The sequence below is a fragment of the Schistocerca nitens genome, chromosome 11 (genome assembly GCF_023898315.1).
Source record: "Schistocerca nitens isolate TAMUIC-IGC-003100 chromosome 11, iqSchNite1.1, whole genome shotgun sequence".
Lineage (NCBI taxonomy): Eukaryota > Metazoa > Arthropoda > Insecta > Orthoptera > Acrididae > Schistocerca > Schistocerca nitens.
The window spans coordinates 206,362,508-206,380,375 of NC_064624.1; the positions used below are offsets into that span (position 1 = coordinate 206,362,508).

At 42.6% G+C, this 17,868-nt stretch overlaps 1 protein-coding gene across 1 annotated transcript in view; it reads right to left on the reverse strand.

The window, feature by feature from the left end:
• The window catches only part of LOC126212790 (zinc finger MYND domain-containing protein 11-like), a 229,682-nt gene that overhangs the window by 97,457 nt on the left and 114,357 nt on the right, over positions 1-17,868 (reverse strand). The window contains exons 4-6 of the mRNA XM_049940192.1: positions 14,244-14,368; positions 10,006-10,167; positions 1,387-1,479 (exon numbers count right to left, since the gene is read on the reverse strand). Of these exons, the coding sequence (XP_049796149.1) occupies positions 1,387-1,479; positions 10,006-10,167; positions 14,244-14,368 (380 nt within the window). The remainder of the gene's footprint in view (positions 1-1,386; positions 1,480-10,005; positions 10,168-14,243; positions 14,369-17,868) is intronic.

The window sequence follows — 17,868 nt, forward strand, 5'->3', positions numbered from 1 at the left end:
ACAATAATTATAATAAATATGTTTGACTTTTGAAGTAACACTTGTGTTGAATGATTAAGACAGACCCAGAATCTTTTAGACAACAAAATGTTGTGGGGAGGGGGAGGGAAGGGAGGGCGGAATGGAAGGAGGTGGATGTGAACCTACTACCTTTACCTTCACAGCTTCAGAATTCACAACATTATGAACTGTGCTACAGTTTGTACACTGCAGCCAGGTAACAGTAAAAGGCATAAACTGTGTAAACACTATGTCCACATGTCATCATTTGATGTTTAATATGTAAATTGTACTAAAAATGCACAATTTTGTTATATCATCATTGTGCTGTAGCACTTGAGTGGTATACTTCTGTAGCACACAAATTATAACACTAAAAATATCGACTATAGGAAGCCTTTACCTGCCAGTATGTAGTCGTCCTGTCCTTTTATTCCAACAAATTTTAGCTAAAATGACGTGTTTTCGAGAGATCTTCATTTGCTGATGCTTTGAAACAGATTATATTCGTACAGAGTACTCTACTAGAAAGAAAACCCACCAAATACGATGTTTTAATGCCATACAACACGGCAGCTATCACGTTCTACTTCTAATGTAAAACAATGTCTCACCTCCCTAGCAAGGTTCCTGTTTGAGACACACAAATCTGACACGCTCAAATCTTTATTTCACACTCTACAGTGTACTCGTATGTGGAATTTCACACTATCACACGGCCAGCTCCTCGTCCAGTTCGTTTTCACGTCGAGTGAGAGGACGGCTTTAAGTAAGGTGGTCCGGGACGGGCTCCACTGTGCCTCTCGAGGCCACGCGAGGATCTGCCAGAAGAAAGGTGCGGCAGCACCGTCGGGATTCCTTCACCGGCAATAACGACCGGACGGATCGACGACGTGCCCGTCTCGTGTTCCGCGATCACAGACTGCTCGTCTCACTGCGGCAGTAGGTAGCAGTCGGCCGGTCGGAACGAGCACGACACCTAATCCCCAGGTAGTGCTCACATTTTGTTTTTACAATAAGACATTTCATATACCTGTATTAATTTTTAATTTATTTTCAAGTGATTGGTAATAAATAATTATAAATATTTTTATTAAAACTTACTGTTAATTAACATTTTCCCTGCGTAATAGATACAGAAGGTAAGAAAAATTTGAAAAAACTGCTACTGTGAGATTTTTAACGACAAACCTCTCGATTAAACAACTTGAACACCACAGACTCTCACATATTCTCTGACTCTGAGCACTTCCCGATCGTGGAGTAAGCCACCCCGATTCGTGTCCGTTAAGTCTCAAATACAATTTCAGTTGGTGTATCATTCTGAATTAAAACTATTTCCTGTGGTGCCCACAAGCGTAAGTTAGATATTCACAACACACTTACCCGCTCACGTAACCGGCTGCAGGTGAAGCTCAGGAGGTGGTTAAGCTGGCTCCGCTTCATGCGGTTCTTGTCGTCTCGCTCCACCCCCATGTCCTGTTCACATTACAAAACAATGTCTTGAGAACAAAACATTAACAAACTGAAAGAAAGACATGGCTGTCAGGCAACATACAATTTTCTGTATAAGAAGACAGCAATTGCAGAATCCGAGAAAGCTGCTAACGATGTCAACAGGAAAACAGTGGTTGTAAAGTTATCTACAATTCCTACAGGAATCTGACTACAGCTTTAAGAGTCAACAAACATAAAAAGGAAGCACAGGTTGAGAAGAGAGAGAGAGAGAGGGGGTTGTAGCCAATCTCCGACATTCCTGACTCTGCATATTGAGCAAGCTATGAACTCCGCATATTGAGCAAGCTGTGACGGAAAGCAAGCAGTAATTTGGAATGGTAATTTAGGTGAAATAGGAGTAATGGAATATAGTCAGATGAAATCAGGTGAAGCTGAGGGAATTAGATTGCGAAATGGGACACTTACGGTAGTAGACGGCTTTCGCTATTTCAGCAGCAAAATAAGCGACAGTCGTCAAAGTACACAAAATATAAAATGCAGGTTGGCAACAGTACAAAAACTTTTGTGTGTGTGTGTGGGGGGGGGGGGGGGGGGGCAGATTTCGTAACTTAAATGTTATGACATCTCTTTTGAAGGTCTTTGCTATGAGTGTAGCCTTGTATGGAAACGAATCGTGGACCATTACTCAGACATTATGAACTTCCTCCTAACCAAAAAGTCTGCTGTGCTGTCTTCCACGGGGAGACTCGGGCAGTGAGATACTTGTTTTGTAAATAAAACTGCCTTTACCTGCTGCTAGTTACTTTATTTACCCCATACACGTTTCGCCTTCTCCTGTCCTAAGGCATCATCAGTGGTATCTATAGCGACACAGTTTTGTTAGCTATAGATTATCAAACACTTCACTTCGCGATTTTTTGTACAAAACGTAATTGCTAATCTGCATTTCCTCACATCTGCTCTGAAGGTTGCACTACCACTTTTATCACTGCCATATAATCACATCTTGTGTGTTCTCGCCTTCCACACACTGTTCGCCATGTTTCTCACTCTTTTTTGTGGTGGACTATTGTTCTTTTGTCAGTCAATACAACTATTTTGTCGTATACTTCTTTCCACAGTGTAAATATTCCGACTCCACTACGTGTTTCATCTTCTTTGGTATGTTTACCTATTTGTTGCCAACCTAATGAAGTATATGTTTGTTACTAACTTCTATTTGTGATGTTTACACTGTGTGTGTGTGTGTGTGTGTGTGTGTGTGTGTGTGTGTGTGAGAGAGAGAGAGAGAGAGAGAGAATACAGCCGAATCTTTATTATTATTTTTTTTTTTTTTTTTTTTTTTTTTTTTTTTTTTTTTTTTTTTTTTTTTTTGGAGGGGGGGGTTGGGGGTGAGGGGGTGGGTGTTGTACTAGCGGTTAGCGAGTGGCTGAAAACTTTGGTGACAGCTGTTTTGACTTTTCCTTTCAATATTCTGTGGAGGGTTCATGGATGAGTGAGTGTAAGGAAGTTGGGTTCTATTATTATTATTATTACATTGGACAGTATTATTATATTAATACTTTCTGCGGACGTTATTCTATGATTTTATCTATTAGTGTAAATAATGAGTTGCTTGGCATCCGTACTTGGTCATTCAACAGGATTTTCGCCTCTGCTTTGGTTTGATGTGTGTGGTAATTTTCTTGCATGGTCAGGAGGTGTTTTTTATTGTTGATTCTAATTATTTTCATGTCTTCTTCTGTAGTGGTTGGTTTGTGGTCATTTTCTCTTAGGTGTTCTGCAAATGTGGAGTGGTTTGTCCATATTTCCAGGCTCTCATGTGTTCCTTGTATCCGACATCAAACGTTCTCCCTGTTTGCCCTATGTACACTCCTGGAAATTGAAATAAGAACACCGTGAATTCATTGTCCCAGGAAGGGGAAACTTTATTGACACATTCCTGGGGTCAGATACATCACATGATCACACTGACAGAACCACAGGCACATAGACACAGGCAACAGAGCATGCACAATGTCGGCACTAGTACAGTGTATATCCACCTTTCGCAGCAATGCAGGCTGCTATTCTCCCATGGAGACGATCGTAGAGATGCTGGATGTAGTCCTGTGGAACGGCTTGCCATGCCATTTCCACCTGGCGCCTCAGTTAGACCAGCGTTCGTGCTGGACGTGCAGACCGCGTGAGACGACGCTTCATCCAGTCCCAAACATGCTCAATGGGGGACAGATCCGGAGATCTTGCTGGCCAGGGTAGTTGACTTACACCTTCTAGAGCACGTTGGGTGGCACGGGATACATGCGGACGTGCATTGTCCTGTTGGAACAGCAAGTTCCCTTGCCGGTCTAGGAATGGTAGAACGATGGGTTCGATGACGGTTTGGATGTACCGTGCACTGTTCAGTGTCCCCTCGACGATCACCAGTGGTGTACGTCCAGTGTAGGAGATCGCTCCCCACACCATGATGCCGGGTGTTGGCCCTGTGTGCCTCGGTCGTATGCAGTCCTGATTGTGGCGCTCACCTGCACGGCGCCAAACACGCATACGACCATCATTGGCACCAAGGCAGAAGCGACTCTCATCGCTGAAGACGACACGTCTCCATTCGTCCCTCCATTCACGCCTGTCGCGACACCACTGGAGGCGGGCTGCACGATGTTGGGGCGTGAGCGGAAGACGGCCTAACGGTGTGCGGGACCGTAGCCCAGCTTCATGGAGACGGTTGCGAATGGTCCTCGCCGATACCCCAGGAGCAACAGTGTCCCTAATTTGCTGGGAAGTGGCGGTGCGGTCCCCTACGGCACTGCGTAGGATCCTACGGTCTTGGCGTGCATCCGTGCGTCGCTGCGGTCCGGTCCCAGGTCGACGGGCACGTGCACCTTCCGCCGACCACTGGCGACAACATCGATGTACTGTGGAGACCTCACGCCCCACGTGTTGAGCAATTCGGCGGTACGTCCACCCGGCCTCCCACATGCCCACTATACGCCCTCGCTCAAAGTCCGTCAACTGCACATACGGTTCACGTCCACGCTGTCGCGGCATGCTACCAGTGTTAAAGACTGCGATGGAGCTCCGTATGCCACGGCAAACTGGCTGACACTGACGGCGGCGGTGCACAAATGCTGCGCAGCTAGCGCCATTCGACGGCCAACACCGCGGTTCCTGGTGTGTCTGCTGTGCTGTGTGTGTGATCATTGCTTGTACAGCCCTCTCGCAGTGTCCGGAGCAAGTATGGTGGGTCTGACACACCGGTGTCAATGTGTTCTTTTTTCCATTTCCAGGAGTGTATGTGCCTTCACAAGTGTTACACTGTAGCCGATATATACCTGCTTTCTGGTATATGTCTCAGTTTTTTGTCAGTTTTGGGGTGTATTTTTGTATAGAATTGTCTGTTGTGTATGCTATGCTTATTCCCTGCCTTTTGAAAATGTTGGTGATTTTATGGGCGAGTTTGAGTTTGTATGTCACTGTGTACCATCTTGTGTTTTCTTTCATCTTTTTCTGATTATCCTGTGTAGTTGTTAATGGACGGCGTGTTTGTGTTTGGTTCTGCTGCGTTGTAGTCTGTGATTTGGAGCTTTCTGCTTTTATTTTCCTTTTCATTTTGTTGTTTAGCTTTGTGACTGTGTTATTATTGTAACCAGTATTTTGTGAAAATAATTCGAATCAACAATAAAGAACACCTCCTGACCATGCAAGAAAATTACCACATACATAAAACCAAAGCAGAGGGGAAAATCCTTTTGAATGACCACGTACACACGCCAAGCAAGTCATTATTTACACTGATAGATAAAATAATAGAATAACGTTCACAAAAAGTATTAATATAATAATGCTGTCCAATGTAATAATAATAGAACCCAACACCTTTACACTCACTCATCCATGAACCCCTCCACAGAATATTTAAAAAAAAAATTACGCTGTGGAAAGAAGTGTACGATGAAATAGTTGTATCGACTGACAATAAGAACAATAGTCCACCACAAGAAAGAGTGAGAAACATGGTGAACAGTGTGTGGAAGGCGAGAACACAAAGATGTGACTATATGGCAGTGATAAAAGTGGTAGTGCAACCTCCAGACCAGATGTGAGGAAATGCAGATCAGCAAATTGTAAGTATTACTTTCTTTTTTACAAAAAACTGCAAAGTGAAGTGTTTGATAATCTATAACTAACAAAACTGTATCGTTATAGATCCCCCTGATGGTGCCTTAGGACAGGAGTAGGTGAAATGCTTGTGGGTTAAATAAAGTAACTAGCAGCAGGAAAAAGGCAGTTTTCTTTACAAAACAAGTATTTATATGCTTGCTGCAGAAGATGGCCACACAAACAAACTTGTCAGGCAGTGACACACGCCACTTGTCGGTAAACCTGCTGTGTCCGTGCCAATAGGAGCCACAAAATGGGTAGCGGTCTTTCAATTGTCGGCACTTCAAACTTGCACAGAATGACGGCACCCTCGGAGAAATGGCGGCAAGGGTTTGGAACCGAAGCTAGGTGCATTCAGAATGTATGCCCGGGGGCCTCATTCGACACGTTTAAGAGGCTATTCCGGAAGCTATTGAGGGAACAGGGTGCAACCAACTGCAGACTGTGTGTCACACGGGAACGAACGGTGCCCGTCGGCTGTGCTCCGAACTCTTACTCTAATCGATTCGGTAACCGGCAGTGAAGTTTTGAGCAGACCAGTCGTGCTCTGCGAGTTTCGACAAAGCTCCAGGAGTTCCACAACACAAAACGCTAAATTAAAAGAAAGTTGCTCAGTAGGAAATAGCTGAAGCACTAAAAAGTTCCCACTGGCTATGAGAGAAAGAAGATAAATTGATTACTTGCTCTTATCAGGCAGGAACAGAGTGAAGAGGCAGAAGTTTTCCTCGATCTTTTTATTAAGAACGCTACAGATCAGACTTTATTAATAATTATAGTACAGGGTTACATCACCAGTAACAGTTACATTCTCAGCAAGTACACCAAGTCCTTTCATCCACACATGTATTTTTTCATCATTACTGACTTTACGACAGGAGCGGGTATACAATGTAAAAGGCATATTACTATATACATAACTAGGTCTAGATTGGGTCTTAGCATCTATTGCACAATGCCAGGTCTAACATTTTCCGCCATAGTCAACCCTATATTTACTATTTAAATTCACAAAAATTAGCATATTTTGTCTCTCAGACTTTTCTCAAAAATTTTTTGACAGGAATTCTTTATAAATCTATCATTATTTATTGAAGTAATGAGGGGTGGAGATAACACTACTTCAGAAGTTTTTGTTGGTGTGGTAGAGAGAAAAAAAATACAGCATGTGCATTACCACTAGACACTTCTCACACCCACAACACTTTTTTTCTTTCTCGCTTTGCAAATGACAATTTCTGGAGGGTGTTTTCCTGATGGGATTGGAGAGTAAATACCTAACAAAACTTGAAAACAATTGCTTATAACTCACAAAATATTAAAAGAAATTGAGTATGTTACAAACCACTAAACAGATAGATTTCTCAGCTTTCCGATAGTATAGAACAGTGGTTCGCAACAGGTGGTCCGCGAGATGCTATTGGAATAAAAAATATATTAAATATATTTCGTATAATAAGATTTTTTGTTTTGGCCGCTCAATATTTTTTCAATAATGAATACGTCAATGTTTTTTCTGAGTACCAAAAATAGAAAACGTATGAAAGGACTCTTCATTTGACTTTTTTAGGTACTCAATATTGTGATATGACAAGGTACCGATCGTGCTCGATGAGGGGGGTCCTCGAGAAAATTTTGTTGGGAAGCCCTGGTATAGAACATGTCACACCATCTATTAACGGATAAGAAGAAACACTAAGAAGACACTATATCTGCTCGGTCCGTGTCACAGATGGTAGCATAATAATGAACTTTCAAACCTGCGACTGTTTGTGAGCTAGGCGTATAAGCAAATGGGTTAATTATGAATACCACTGTAAATTCCCTTGACAGTAAGAACAAAAATTACAAAATATGTATGCTGACTAAGATAAAATTGAAAAATATACAAAAGACCTGATCATTCTCGTGGCTTACATTCAAGGTAGCTGTTACAACGAAAAAGTAACACGTTTTGCCCTACCACAGCCGCGGGCACGGCTACAGCCACCACCTCGGTGCAGTAATGTTCCTACAATCAGTACGCATATCCAGTGGTGACAGCATGTGGTCTGTGTCTCTGCTACTTTGTTTTCTGTGCTGTGTCAAACTGAGTGCTGCAGCAGAAAAATCCCACTCGTGAGGTGCTTTCTGCGATTAGGTTTTGGTTGGCAAAAACTTGTAGAGATACTGTCAAACACTGACGGCATTACAGTGAGCAATACAAAATGAGTGTCAGCGAAAACTTGGCACAAAAATGTTTTTAGTGACAACACACATCCACATGCAGCAAATTGCACCGGAGCGCTCCTACTGGGTTTCGGACGGGAGGCATTTCCTCGTCCACCATACAAAACAGATTCTGTGCCGAGAGATTACCACCTCTTCCTGGCAATGAAGACACGGGTCACTGCACTCGGATACTGACAGCGAACTATGTGCCGGTATAAACCGGTGGTCGTAATTGCAAGCGCCACATTTCTACTCGTGCCACAGTACCGTAAGTGCCTCAATTAGAATGGTGACTGCGTCTGATGACACCAGCTTGTGTGCAATATTGAAACAGTATCAAATAACTGTAGTTCATGAAATAAGTCTGTGGCTTGTTGAAAATAATTTGATGTTAAATCACAGTAAGACTCAGTTTTTACAGTTTCTAACTCACAATTCAAGAAGAACCGATATTTTGATCAGACAGAATGGGCATATTATAAGCGAGACGGAACAGTTCAAGTTCCTAGGCGTTCGGATAGATAGTAAGCTGTTGTGGAAAGCCCATTTCCAGGATCTTGTTCAGAAACTAAATGCTGCTTTATTTACCATTAGAACAGTATCTGAAATCAGTGACAGTTCAACACGAAATGTAGTCTACTTCGCATATTTTCATACGCTTATGTCGTATGGTATTATTTTTTGGGGTAATTCTTCTGATTCAAAAAGGGTATTTTTGGCTCAAAAACGGGCTGTTCGAGCTATATGTGGTGTAAGTTCGAGAACGTCTTGTCGACCCCTATTCAATAGTCTGGGAATTCTTACATTGCCCTCACAGTATATTTTCTTTAATGTCGTTTGTTGTTAGCAATATTAGCTTATTCCCAAGAGTTAGCAGCTTTCACTCAGTTAATACTAGGCAGAAATCAAATCTGCATGTGGAATGTGTTTCCTTGACTCTTGTGCAGAAAGAAGTGCAGCATTCTGCTGCATCCATTTTCAATAAGCTACCACAAGAACTCTTAAGTCTAAATTGAAGAGTTTCCTCAAGGCTCACTGCTTCTATTCTGTCCAAGAGCTCTTGGAAGAGCTAAAAAATTAAGCAAATTCCAGTGTTAGATTGTTGATTTTCTTTATTTAAACTTAGGACTTGTCGCTTGAATATGTTTTTTATATTTCATTTTATCTGTTTCTACTATCGTGTTATAATTTCATGTATTGACTCGTTCCATGACCGTGGAGACTTCTCCTTAATTTGGTCCCACGAAACAATAAATAAATAAAATAAATAGAAAAATAGCTTAACTATGTACCTTTAAATCATATATACTAAAATTTGGTTTTTCTATATCATTAACTTTTTTATCTTGAAAAGTCTCAGTTTCTGGACAGCCTTATTGCATCACAAATTTAGCAATGCTCTTTTATGGGTTTCTCTCATAATAATGAAATTATTTTTCCATTTCTGCTTTTGTAATAAATTCCACTGAATTGAAGTTTCACCTGTGTATCTAGTTTCAGTGTTATCGATACAAAAATGAGTGCTTTTCAAGAAATAAATACCAAATAAAGGAAAGAAAATACAACTACTAATTCTAACTTTGTCAAATCCACAGATCTTAGCCAACCTGAAATTAATGGCAGTTACCTACAGAATCAGCACAATGAGTACAAATGGCAACCTACAAGTGCCCTCCCGGTTGGCGGCGCAGTCTAATGCACTGCTTTCCGAGCAGGAAGGCGTGCCGGCCCCCGGCACGAATCCGCCCGGCGGTTTGGTGTCGAGGTGTGGTGTGCCGGCCAGTACGTGCATGCCTTAAAGGTAGCTTTCCATCTGCCTCTGCGAATATGGACCGGTTTCCCTAGTCCGCCTCAGTTACACTATGTCAGTGATTGCTGCGCAAACACTTTCTCCACGTACGCGTACACCATAATTACTCTACCATGCAAACATTTGGGGTTACACTCGGCTGGTACGAGATGTTCTTAAGGGGGGAAAGGGGGGGGGGGGGTCCACAGGGGGCCAAACCGCACAATAACCCCGGGTTAGGTGTGGGGCGGCAGAGGGGTGAGTGGACTGCTGTAGCCTGTTGTGAACCGCTGAGGGCTACAGCCGGGACGAACCCTCTCCGTCGTTTTTAGGTCCCCAGTTCAGTACAATACATAACGACGGGGTGCCACGTCGCTCGACACACTCACCTTGCAGACGGAGCAGACGAAGGTGTTCTTGACGTCCTCGTCCGGCAGCTCGCCGCGGGCCAGGCACGCCAGGTGGTAGACGCGGTGGCACGACGTGCAGCAGATGACGTCGCCGCCACGGTGGCACGAGAAGCAGTACCAGTCGTGCCCGTCGTCCTTCACCTACGGCACAAAACGAGTACTTTGTTCCCACTCGCTACTGCTGTAGCAGATATATTTCACTACTTAACGTACAGTGACAAGGAAAGGTACGCACAGTCGCCGCCGATTTTCGAACGAGACCAGTTTACTCGTACGTCAGAGAATAAGGAAAGGTATTTGGTGCATTCTGACGAGCTACAGACGGTCGAAAGTGGGAGGAGGGAGAGGGGAGTATGGAGTGTGAGGACAGGAGTAGGAGCAGGACCAGAACCAGTCTGCTAGTTACGTACTAGAGGTGAATGCTTAGACTGTTACACAATGAAACCTGCTGCAGTCAGTAAGCTGTTAGTGGATTCCTTCGGTATTTCGGATTAAAGACCGACTAGGGTAGATACCACAGTTTTCGAACAGATTAGAAACGACTACTCGACAGGGAGAGTATAGGATTCTTATTGTAGATGCGGAAGTCAGTGCTGAAGGTGGTAAAAGTGATTTTGGGAACAATCCTGTGATACATATGCAGAATAAGCTGACTTCAAAAAGTGGTCCAGCATTATGTGACAGTGATGGGGGAAGTGGTTTCTCGTATTATCTGCACTTCTAGGCACTTCAGTCTGGAACCGCGAGACCGCTACGGTCGCAGGTTCGAATCCCGCCTCGGGCATCGATGTGTGTGATGTCCTTAGGTTGGTTAGGTTTAAGTAGTTCTAAGTTCTAGGGCACTGATGACCTCAGATGTTAAGTCCCACAGTGCTCAGAGCCGTTTCAACCATTTTTGTATTATCTGCCAACAAAGGAGAATACAACAAAATTTCCTGAAAGTTACTTGGCCGATGCTTACAAAATCCGGACAAAGCCGCCACGAGGAAATGATCCTCCACAACAATGCCCTCCTGGAGCCGCCCTACCCGTGTCCCCTGGAATCAAATTCTGTGTCGTAATGGCACAAAAACATACTTTTAAAAAACTTCAAAAAGATGGTACGACTAAAAATTAGGTACGTGATCAGTATATTGCAATACGAATACAGCGTGCAATTATACACGACCGAAGGCTACAAATCTGGGTGACGTCTTCCAAAGCACAAACTGATCCGAACAATGCCGTAACATTCGAGGCTTCCTATATGTTGCTGCAGTGGTTCCAGAGAAAAGGCAAGACCGTTTTTCCCACGATCGCACAAAGTTGGCAGAAGATTTGCTGGTGATGCTGCTGATGCAGAAAAGAAAGCTGACGAGTTTGTTACGGAAGTAAGGTGTTTCACAGATTTTAATTTTACACCAGAGCAGATAATTTAGATCAGTCAAGATTTTCTTTGCTACAGAGTTATGTAGTCCCCTGCCATTAAGGTAGTGAACACGATTTATGGTGGCGGGGATTTAGTTGCACCAACTACCCATTCGTAGGTGATGATGCCTGCTATTATAATGGATAGCACTAGTCATCCACAAACGTTTGTTCTTGCATCAGAACACTGTGGGAAATTTCCAGCAAGCTTGACACTTTAGTTGCCCATTGTGAAAGCATAAGCTAGAAAATCACCAAGCACGACAAAAAGGGATTTAAAAATGTTACTGGAACAGGACTGCACAGACTCGCACTGCAGAAGTAGAGTTATTATTTCAGTTGATTCTCTGACAGCAAATGAAGGCAATGCTCTATACAATGAGATAGATTCAGCAGATGTTGAAATGGTAATCCTGCTAAATGTACTGGTCTTGTACAATCAAAGGACATTTTCTTTTCCCGTCCATTCAGAATTACTACAGATACGATACTGTTGTCGTCCACAGTTAAAGTGTGGCAAAGAGATTCAAACAATTGACTAAATTTGCTTTCTTCAAATGTGATTACACTGATGAACATCCAGGATCATCTCAGATGCCTTCCGAATACTGTTTAGAGACTGGTTTAGAAGAAGGAAGTTTCAAAAATGACTGTGTAATATAGCTTGCCTTCATTCAGAGTGCTCACTTTCCATTATTTAAGCATTGCTTCATGCACCTGCTTGCCCCTCTACAATATTCAGCCAAGTTTGGACTAATCTGTATGAGGATTCCTGGTTATGTGTGTACTTGTCTATATAGTGTGTTAATAGATGAATGGTGCGAGCTTAATAATAAAGCAACTTCTTATTGTGTACGGGCAAACCTTACAGCATAAGCAGTGGCAACTGTCCAAGTTTTTGGTGCACTACCAGCTGTTCATTTGTCACGCTTAACTGTGAAGGCATATTGCCTGTTTCAGAGATGGCATCACAACACAAAAAGGCTTTCTGCGTGTTCAGTTTTAAGTGTCCAGATCTGCGGTTACAGAGCAGCGCGAGTTTTGTGCACAGTTTAGAAATGACCCACCACACACGAGTGACGCAGGTGGGTGGTACCGACATTTCGCGAAAACTGGACGCCTTCGTAAAGTGACGAGTCCCGCTCGACCTTCCGTGTCCGATCCAAATGCCGACACAGTGTCCGAGGCGCTTCACCGCAGTCCTCGCAAGTCACTTAAGGGAGCAAGTGTGGAATTGTTTGTGCTAAAGATTACAGTTGCAGGGTGTTGGATAACCAGGTATGTTTCAAACTGTACAAATTGGAATTAGTGCATGCCCTTACACCGGCAAACAAAGTGAAAAGGTGTGATTTTCTTAACAGCTGCAGTTAAAAATGGAGAATGCTAGGTTTGTATATAGATTCACCTTCTGTGACGGAGACACTTTCCACACAAGCAGCAAGGTGAAAACACACACGACGTCTGTATCAGCGGAAGCAAGAAACCGCATACGCCGATAGAGCATTGGCGTGACTCTCCAAAAGTGAATGTTTCCTGTGTGGTGTCGCACGAGTTAAGTGCGCGGCTTATTCTTCTTCAAACAACAAAATATGACTGGGCAACTCACTTCTGGGCACATTGTAAACCTCGTTGTTAGCCCAGCTGAACACCAGTTACAATTATTACATTTTGAAACTGGACAGTGCCCCATCCCACTTTCACAGGAATGTGCAATAGCTTAATCGTGTTCTGCAACAATGCCGAATCACATGTGCTGCAATGGCACACGCCCATGTTCTCCTTCAGTTGCAACCTTCGCCAGATTTAACACACTGCTATTTCTTCCTGCAGGGATTTGTGAAAAACTGCCAATGCTCGTGTCCCTTGAGGCATTGTGAGATGGGATAAAGCAAGAAAGCACACACTGTAGACCATCACAGAGGAAGTGCTACGCCAATTGTGGCACAAATTTGATTACCGTGTAAATGCATGTTGTGACCGAGGGTGCACATATTGAAGGATTGTAAGTAACGCATCAAAGACTTGGACATTTGCTGCAGCTTATGCTGTACACTTGCCCATAAAAAATAATCAATTTAGTATTCATTTTCAAAAACTCGCAATATGTCAAGGGAATTAAAACATTTTTAAAGCTAAATTTATGAAAATTAGTATTTCAATTCTCGGTTAGATATAAAGAAATATGAGTTGGGGATGGAAGTTCCCAAGGAAATATCAGCACAAGAATGCAAAAAGGCTTTTTCGACACAATATAAATTTGAGTTTAAGAAGTCTTTTCTGAATCTATTTGTCTGGAGGGAAGCACGGACAATAAGCAACACAGACAACGAGAGAATAGTAGCTTCTGAAATGTGAAGCCACAGAAGAATACTGAAGATCAGATGGGTAGATCAAGCAACTAATAAGGAGGTGCTGAGAATATCATTAAAAGGATAGTTGCTACTTACGATATAGCAGAGATGAGGAGTTGCAAATAGGCACAACAAAAAGACTCTTAGCAAGTTTTGTTGTGCTATCTGCGACTCGGCATCTTTGTAAATAGGGAAACAATTTATGGTAAAACTTGATTAAAATAAAGGATCGGCTGGTAGGACACGTGTTCAGATATCGAGGAATTGTCAATGCGGTAATGGAGGTGTGTGTGTGTAAGGTGCAGACTGTAGAGAGAGACCACGTCTCTACTACAGTCGGCAGACTCGAGTGGGTGTAGGTAGCAGCAGAGTGCAGAGAGGAATAGGCTTGCACAGGCTACAATAGTGTGGAAAGCTGCATCAAACCAGCTATCGGACTGAGAAAACGTTACCACTCACCCCTTCCTTCGGAAGAGCATAGCCCTCCTGCTCAATCCCAATCTTCGACCCCTTGCAGCCGATGCGCTTGATCATGCGGATCAGGTTGTCGCGCACGCAGTGATTCAGCTGCCTGCGCACCTCGTCTGCAAAATAAAAAAGAATTTCATTCGAACACGAGACGTACATCGTGACACTGAAAGCAATGTTTACCTCGTATCTGTCAGTTCACTTGTACATGTTTATAATGTGTGGTTCGTATATTTAAGATTATGCTGTGACGATGATAAATGTGATTTTAAAGGAGCTTAACTACTCGGTTATTAGTGCGCATCAATCCTCATATAGCATTCAGAAATTTATTTCCGAGACTACTCTCTCCCACAACCCTCCCAATGGTAAGAATGCTATTATGTTTCTTAGAAGAGATACACGAACAGTTAACCAAAATGATAAAATTTAGCCGACGTGCAGGTAACACTTTAATCAATATGCAAAAGAAGTTAAATTTGTGAGGTATTACAAGTAGTTTGCACCTATTATAATCAAGAACAGGTATAGAAAGATATTTATTGTTTAGGTCGAGTTTAGGAACAAAGGATGCAATACAAGGCACCTCACAGCTACAACAGCAGAAGGGCAGGCGGTGCAAGGGGGACCTACTTGCGCAAAGCTCTGTGTAGGGAAAGCATGACCGTTCTTTCCACTTCCTCTTGCCACTGTCAGCTGTTTGTGACTGGCTGAAGACAAGTGTTGTGACACTTGTAGCCTCCATCCCACTATATTTTGCTCATTCTTAATGGAAACTAGTTTTATTCATATTTTGCACCTCTGGACACAACTGTACTCAATAGACAGGCAGTGTGAATAGTAAGGCCTTTAGTCACTGAAAATTTCTTTCTTTTTTTTTTTTATTTTTTTATTTTCAGGAGACAATGCTTGTAGGATGCTGTGTATCCATCAACTGGAGCTAATCATTTTAATACACCACTTACTACTGATCTCGAGTGAAGTGACACGAAATATATGTTCCTATTGTGAGAACATCACATGTTATGTTCCAAAATTTGTGAATCACACGACAGACGATACGATGAGAAACTGTGATACTCCTACCAAAAAATCCGAGAACATTAATGTCAGCAGATGTTGATTTATCACATTGACATCACTCAACACTTACACTTTTTTGTACATTTCAAAACAGTTCCCAGATGTAGTTAATTATGTAGTATAAGACATCAGAGTTGTAAATAAATCGACATATGTAAGGAAAGAAATTTTAAATATGTATTTTAAATTACTAAAATAACTGTTGGTAGTGAAATCTGTTACTCATTTAACATCGATTCAATCTCTCCGATTTTACGGAGGTGTATTTCACGTTATTTTAACAGATTTAGGCTATTAGCATTGGCCCCTCTGTGTTTTATTACCAATCTGGTTTATATCTTGTTGATAATGTTTTTCGTTTACAGAAAATGCTGTGAAATGACTGATTTCTCAAAGTGGTTACGTCTGAGGGCAGTAATGTGTTCTTGGATACATGTTTGAAATTTCTGCCTGTTTTCCCTACATAGCAAGCAGGACAACTTTGTATACTCCACTGATGCTGCATTTTTTGGGCACTGTTTTTACGTTGTAGACTAATATGTATCCCAACTTGTAGTTAATGGTGAAAGCAATTGTTATGGTTTTTTTTCCCCAAATAGGTTAGCAATATTTTGTGAAATGGGGTTTACATATGGGATGTCAGTGAATATTCTCTCTTTTTTCTCAGTGTGGAAATTTGTTCTCTTATTCTGTGTACCTGCGTGTCTCTATTATCAACTATTTCAGCTACGTTGCCACTGTTCATTGAAAACATTTTCATTGCAGCGAGCAGACACGGATAAGGGGTGGTTAATAGAGAGCTTTGTACAAACATGACTGTGTTGCCAACAGCAAAAATGTGCCTCTTTCATTAACAAATACTAACGCAATCAGTTCATAAACGATATGTGGACCACAGAATGCTACTCACCACATTGAAGGGGGCAATGATTGGCAGACAGACACAATGAAAAAGCGTGATAGAAATACTTCAGCTTTTGGACAAAACCCTTCTTCAGAAGTAGAAAACTCCTACACCCAACTCGCACACCCACAGCCTCTGTCACCTGGCACCACAGCTCGACTGCCCCCAACGGGTGTCGGAAGCTGTGGGTGTGCGAGTTGGGTGTAAGAGTTTTCTTCTTCTGAAGAAGGGTTTTGTCCAAAAGCTGAAGTATTTCTATCACGCTTTTTCATTGTGTCTGTGAGCCACTCAATGCCTCCTCAACTGGTTGCACACTTTTACTCAGCCCCTCCGATTAGTAGAAGTCGGCTGTCTTCGTACCACTCCACGATCTTTAAGATTGTTGCCAACCTTCACTACGTAGTAGTATTGTGTGCCATAACACTATGTAAGCGGCTACTGCCGCTGTTGTTGTTGTTAACAGCAGGTAACTGTTGTGACATATTGTTGATCCACGTGTGGTGTGCATAGCGATAGTTAATATAACTTACGGAAATACGAGAAAAGGCTGTACCCGGTCCTTCTAGCGACTCGCCATCGACGTCGGTGACACATTAATCCATTACGTGCTCATTTCTTTTACAAGCTATAAGCTCGCCGGTCCGGAGGAGGAGACAGAGCTCGACTCGGCAGCCGACGTGCTACGAACTGATCGCAAGCTTCCGCTCACAGCACCCCCCATTCAGGGGTCGAGTAGAAGTGTGCGATTAGTATGTGGTTTGTACCAATCTATCCTTTCCACTTCACTGCTTTCTCATCCTGGACTTTCAATTGTTTTGAAATTAATCAGGTCTTCATTCCTAAGTAAATGGATTACCATTTACTGCTCTTATTGAGGTAACATTTCCTAACAATAGCTAGGCCCAACCGTGCTGCTCTTCACAGTTAAATTTTGTTCCCCTTGCACAAGGAAGTTTGTCATTGCAGCAGCATCTTTCTGAATTAAGCTATCACACTATAAAGGTCCACAGTAGCCCTAATAATTGTTCATATAATAATTCAACCTGCCAATGGATGACACTAACTAAGAAAGGTGATACGATTTGCCCACCGATTGTGTAACTAGGTGCAGCACTCTCTATTAATAAAACAATTAATTCATTATGTTGCTCAAGAGTTTGATGCAAAAATTCAAATCTCATATTTTTATCAACATCTACAAATGTTCACCCCCCCCCCCCCACAAACACACACACTCTCTCTCTCGACAGGTGACAGGGTGTCCTGTGCACGATTCCTCGCACAGAAGAGGTGGTCACAAGTGGAGCTTTCAGCCGAACATGGCAGACGACATTCCTGTCACTGCTGTTAGCAGAGAGAGAGGCCTCAAAGTAAGCCAGCTAAGAGAAGGCTTCCAGGTAGACAACGAAGCTCCTGAAAGATGAGTTTCACCGTTGTGCTTGTCGGCTACTGGGTGCCGGTAGTTTGGGGTGCCACCACAGTGTGCATTCAGAGTAAAAAAAAAATCATTGACACCACAAAAGTGTGCAATCCAAAACATTGTAGTTACAAATTTGGCTTGAATGCAAATGAAAGATAATAACAATAAGAGAAATTGTGCCTAATTCCCTCTTGGTAGACATCATAGTT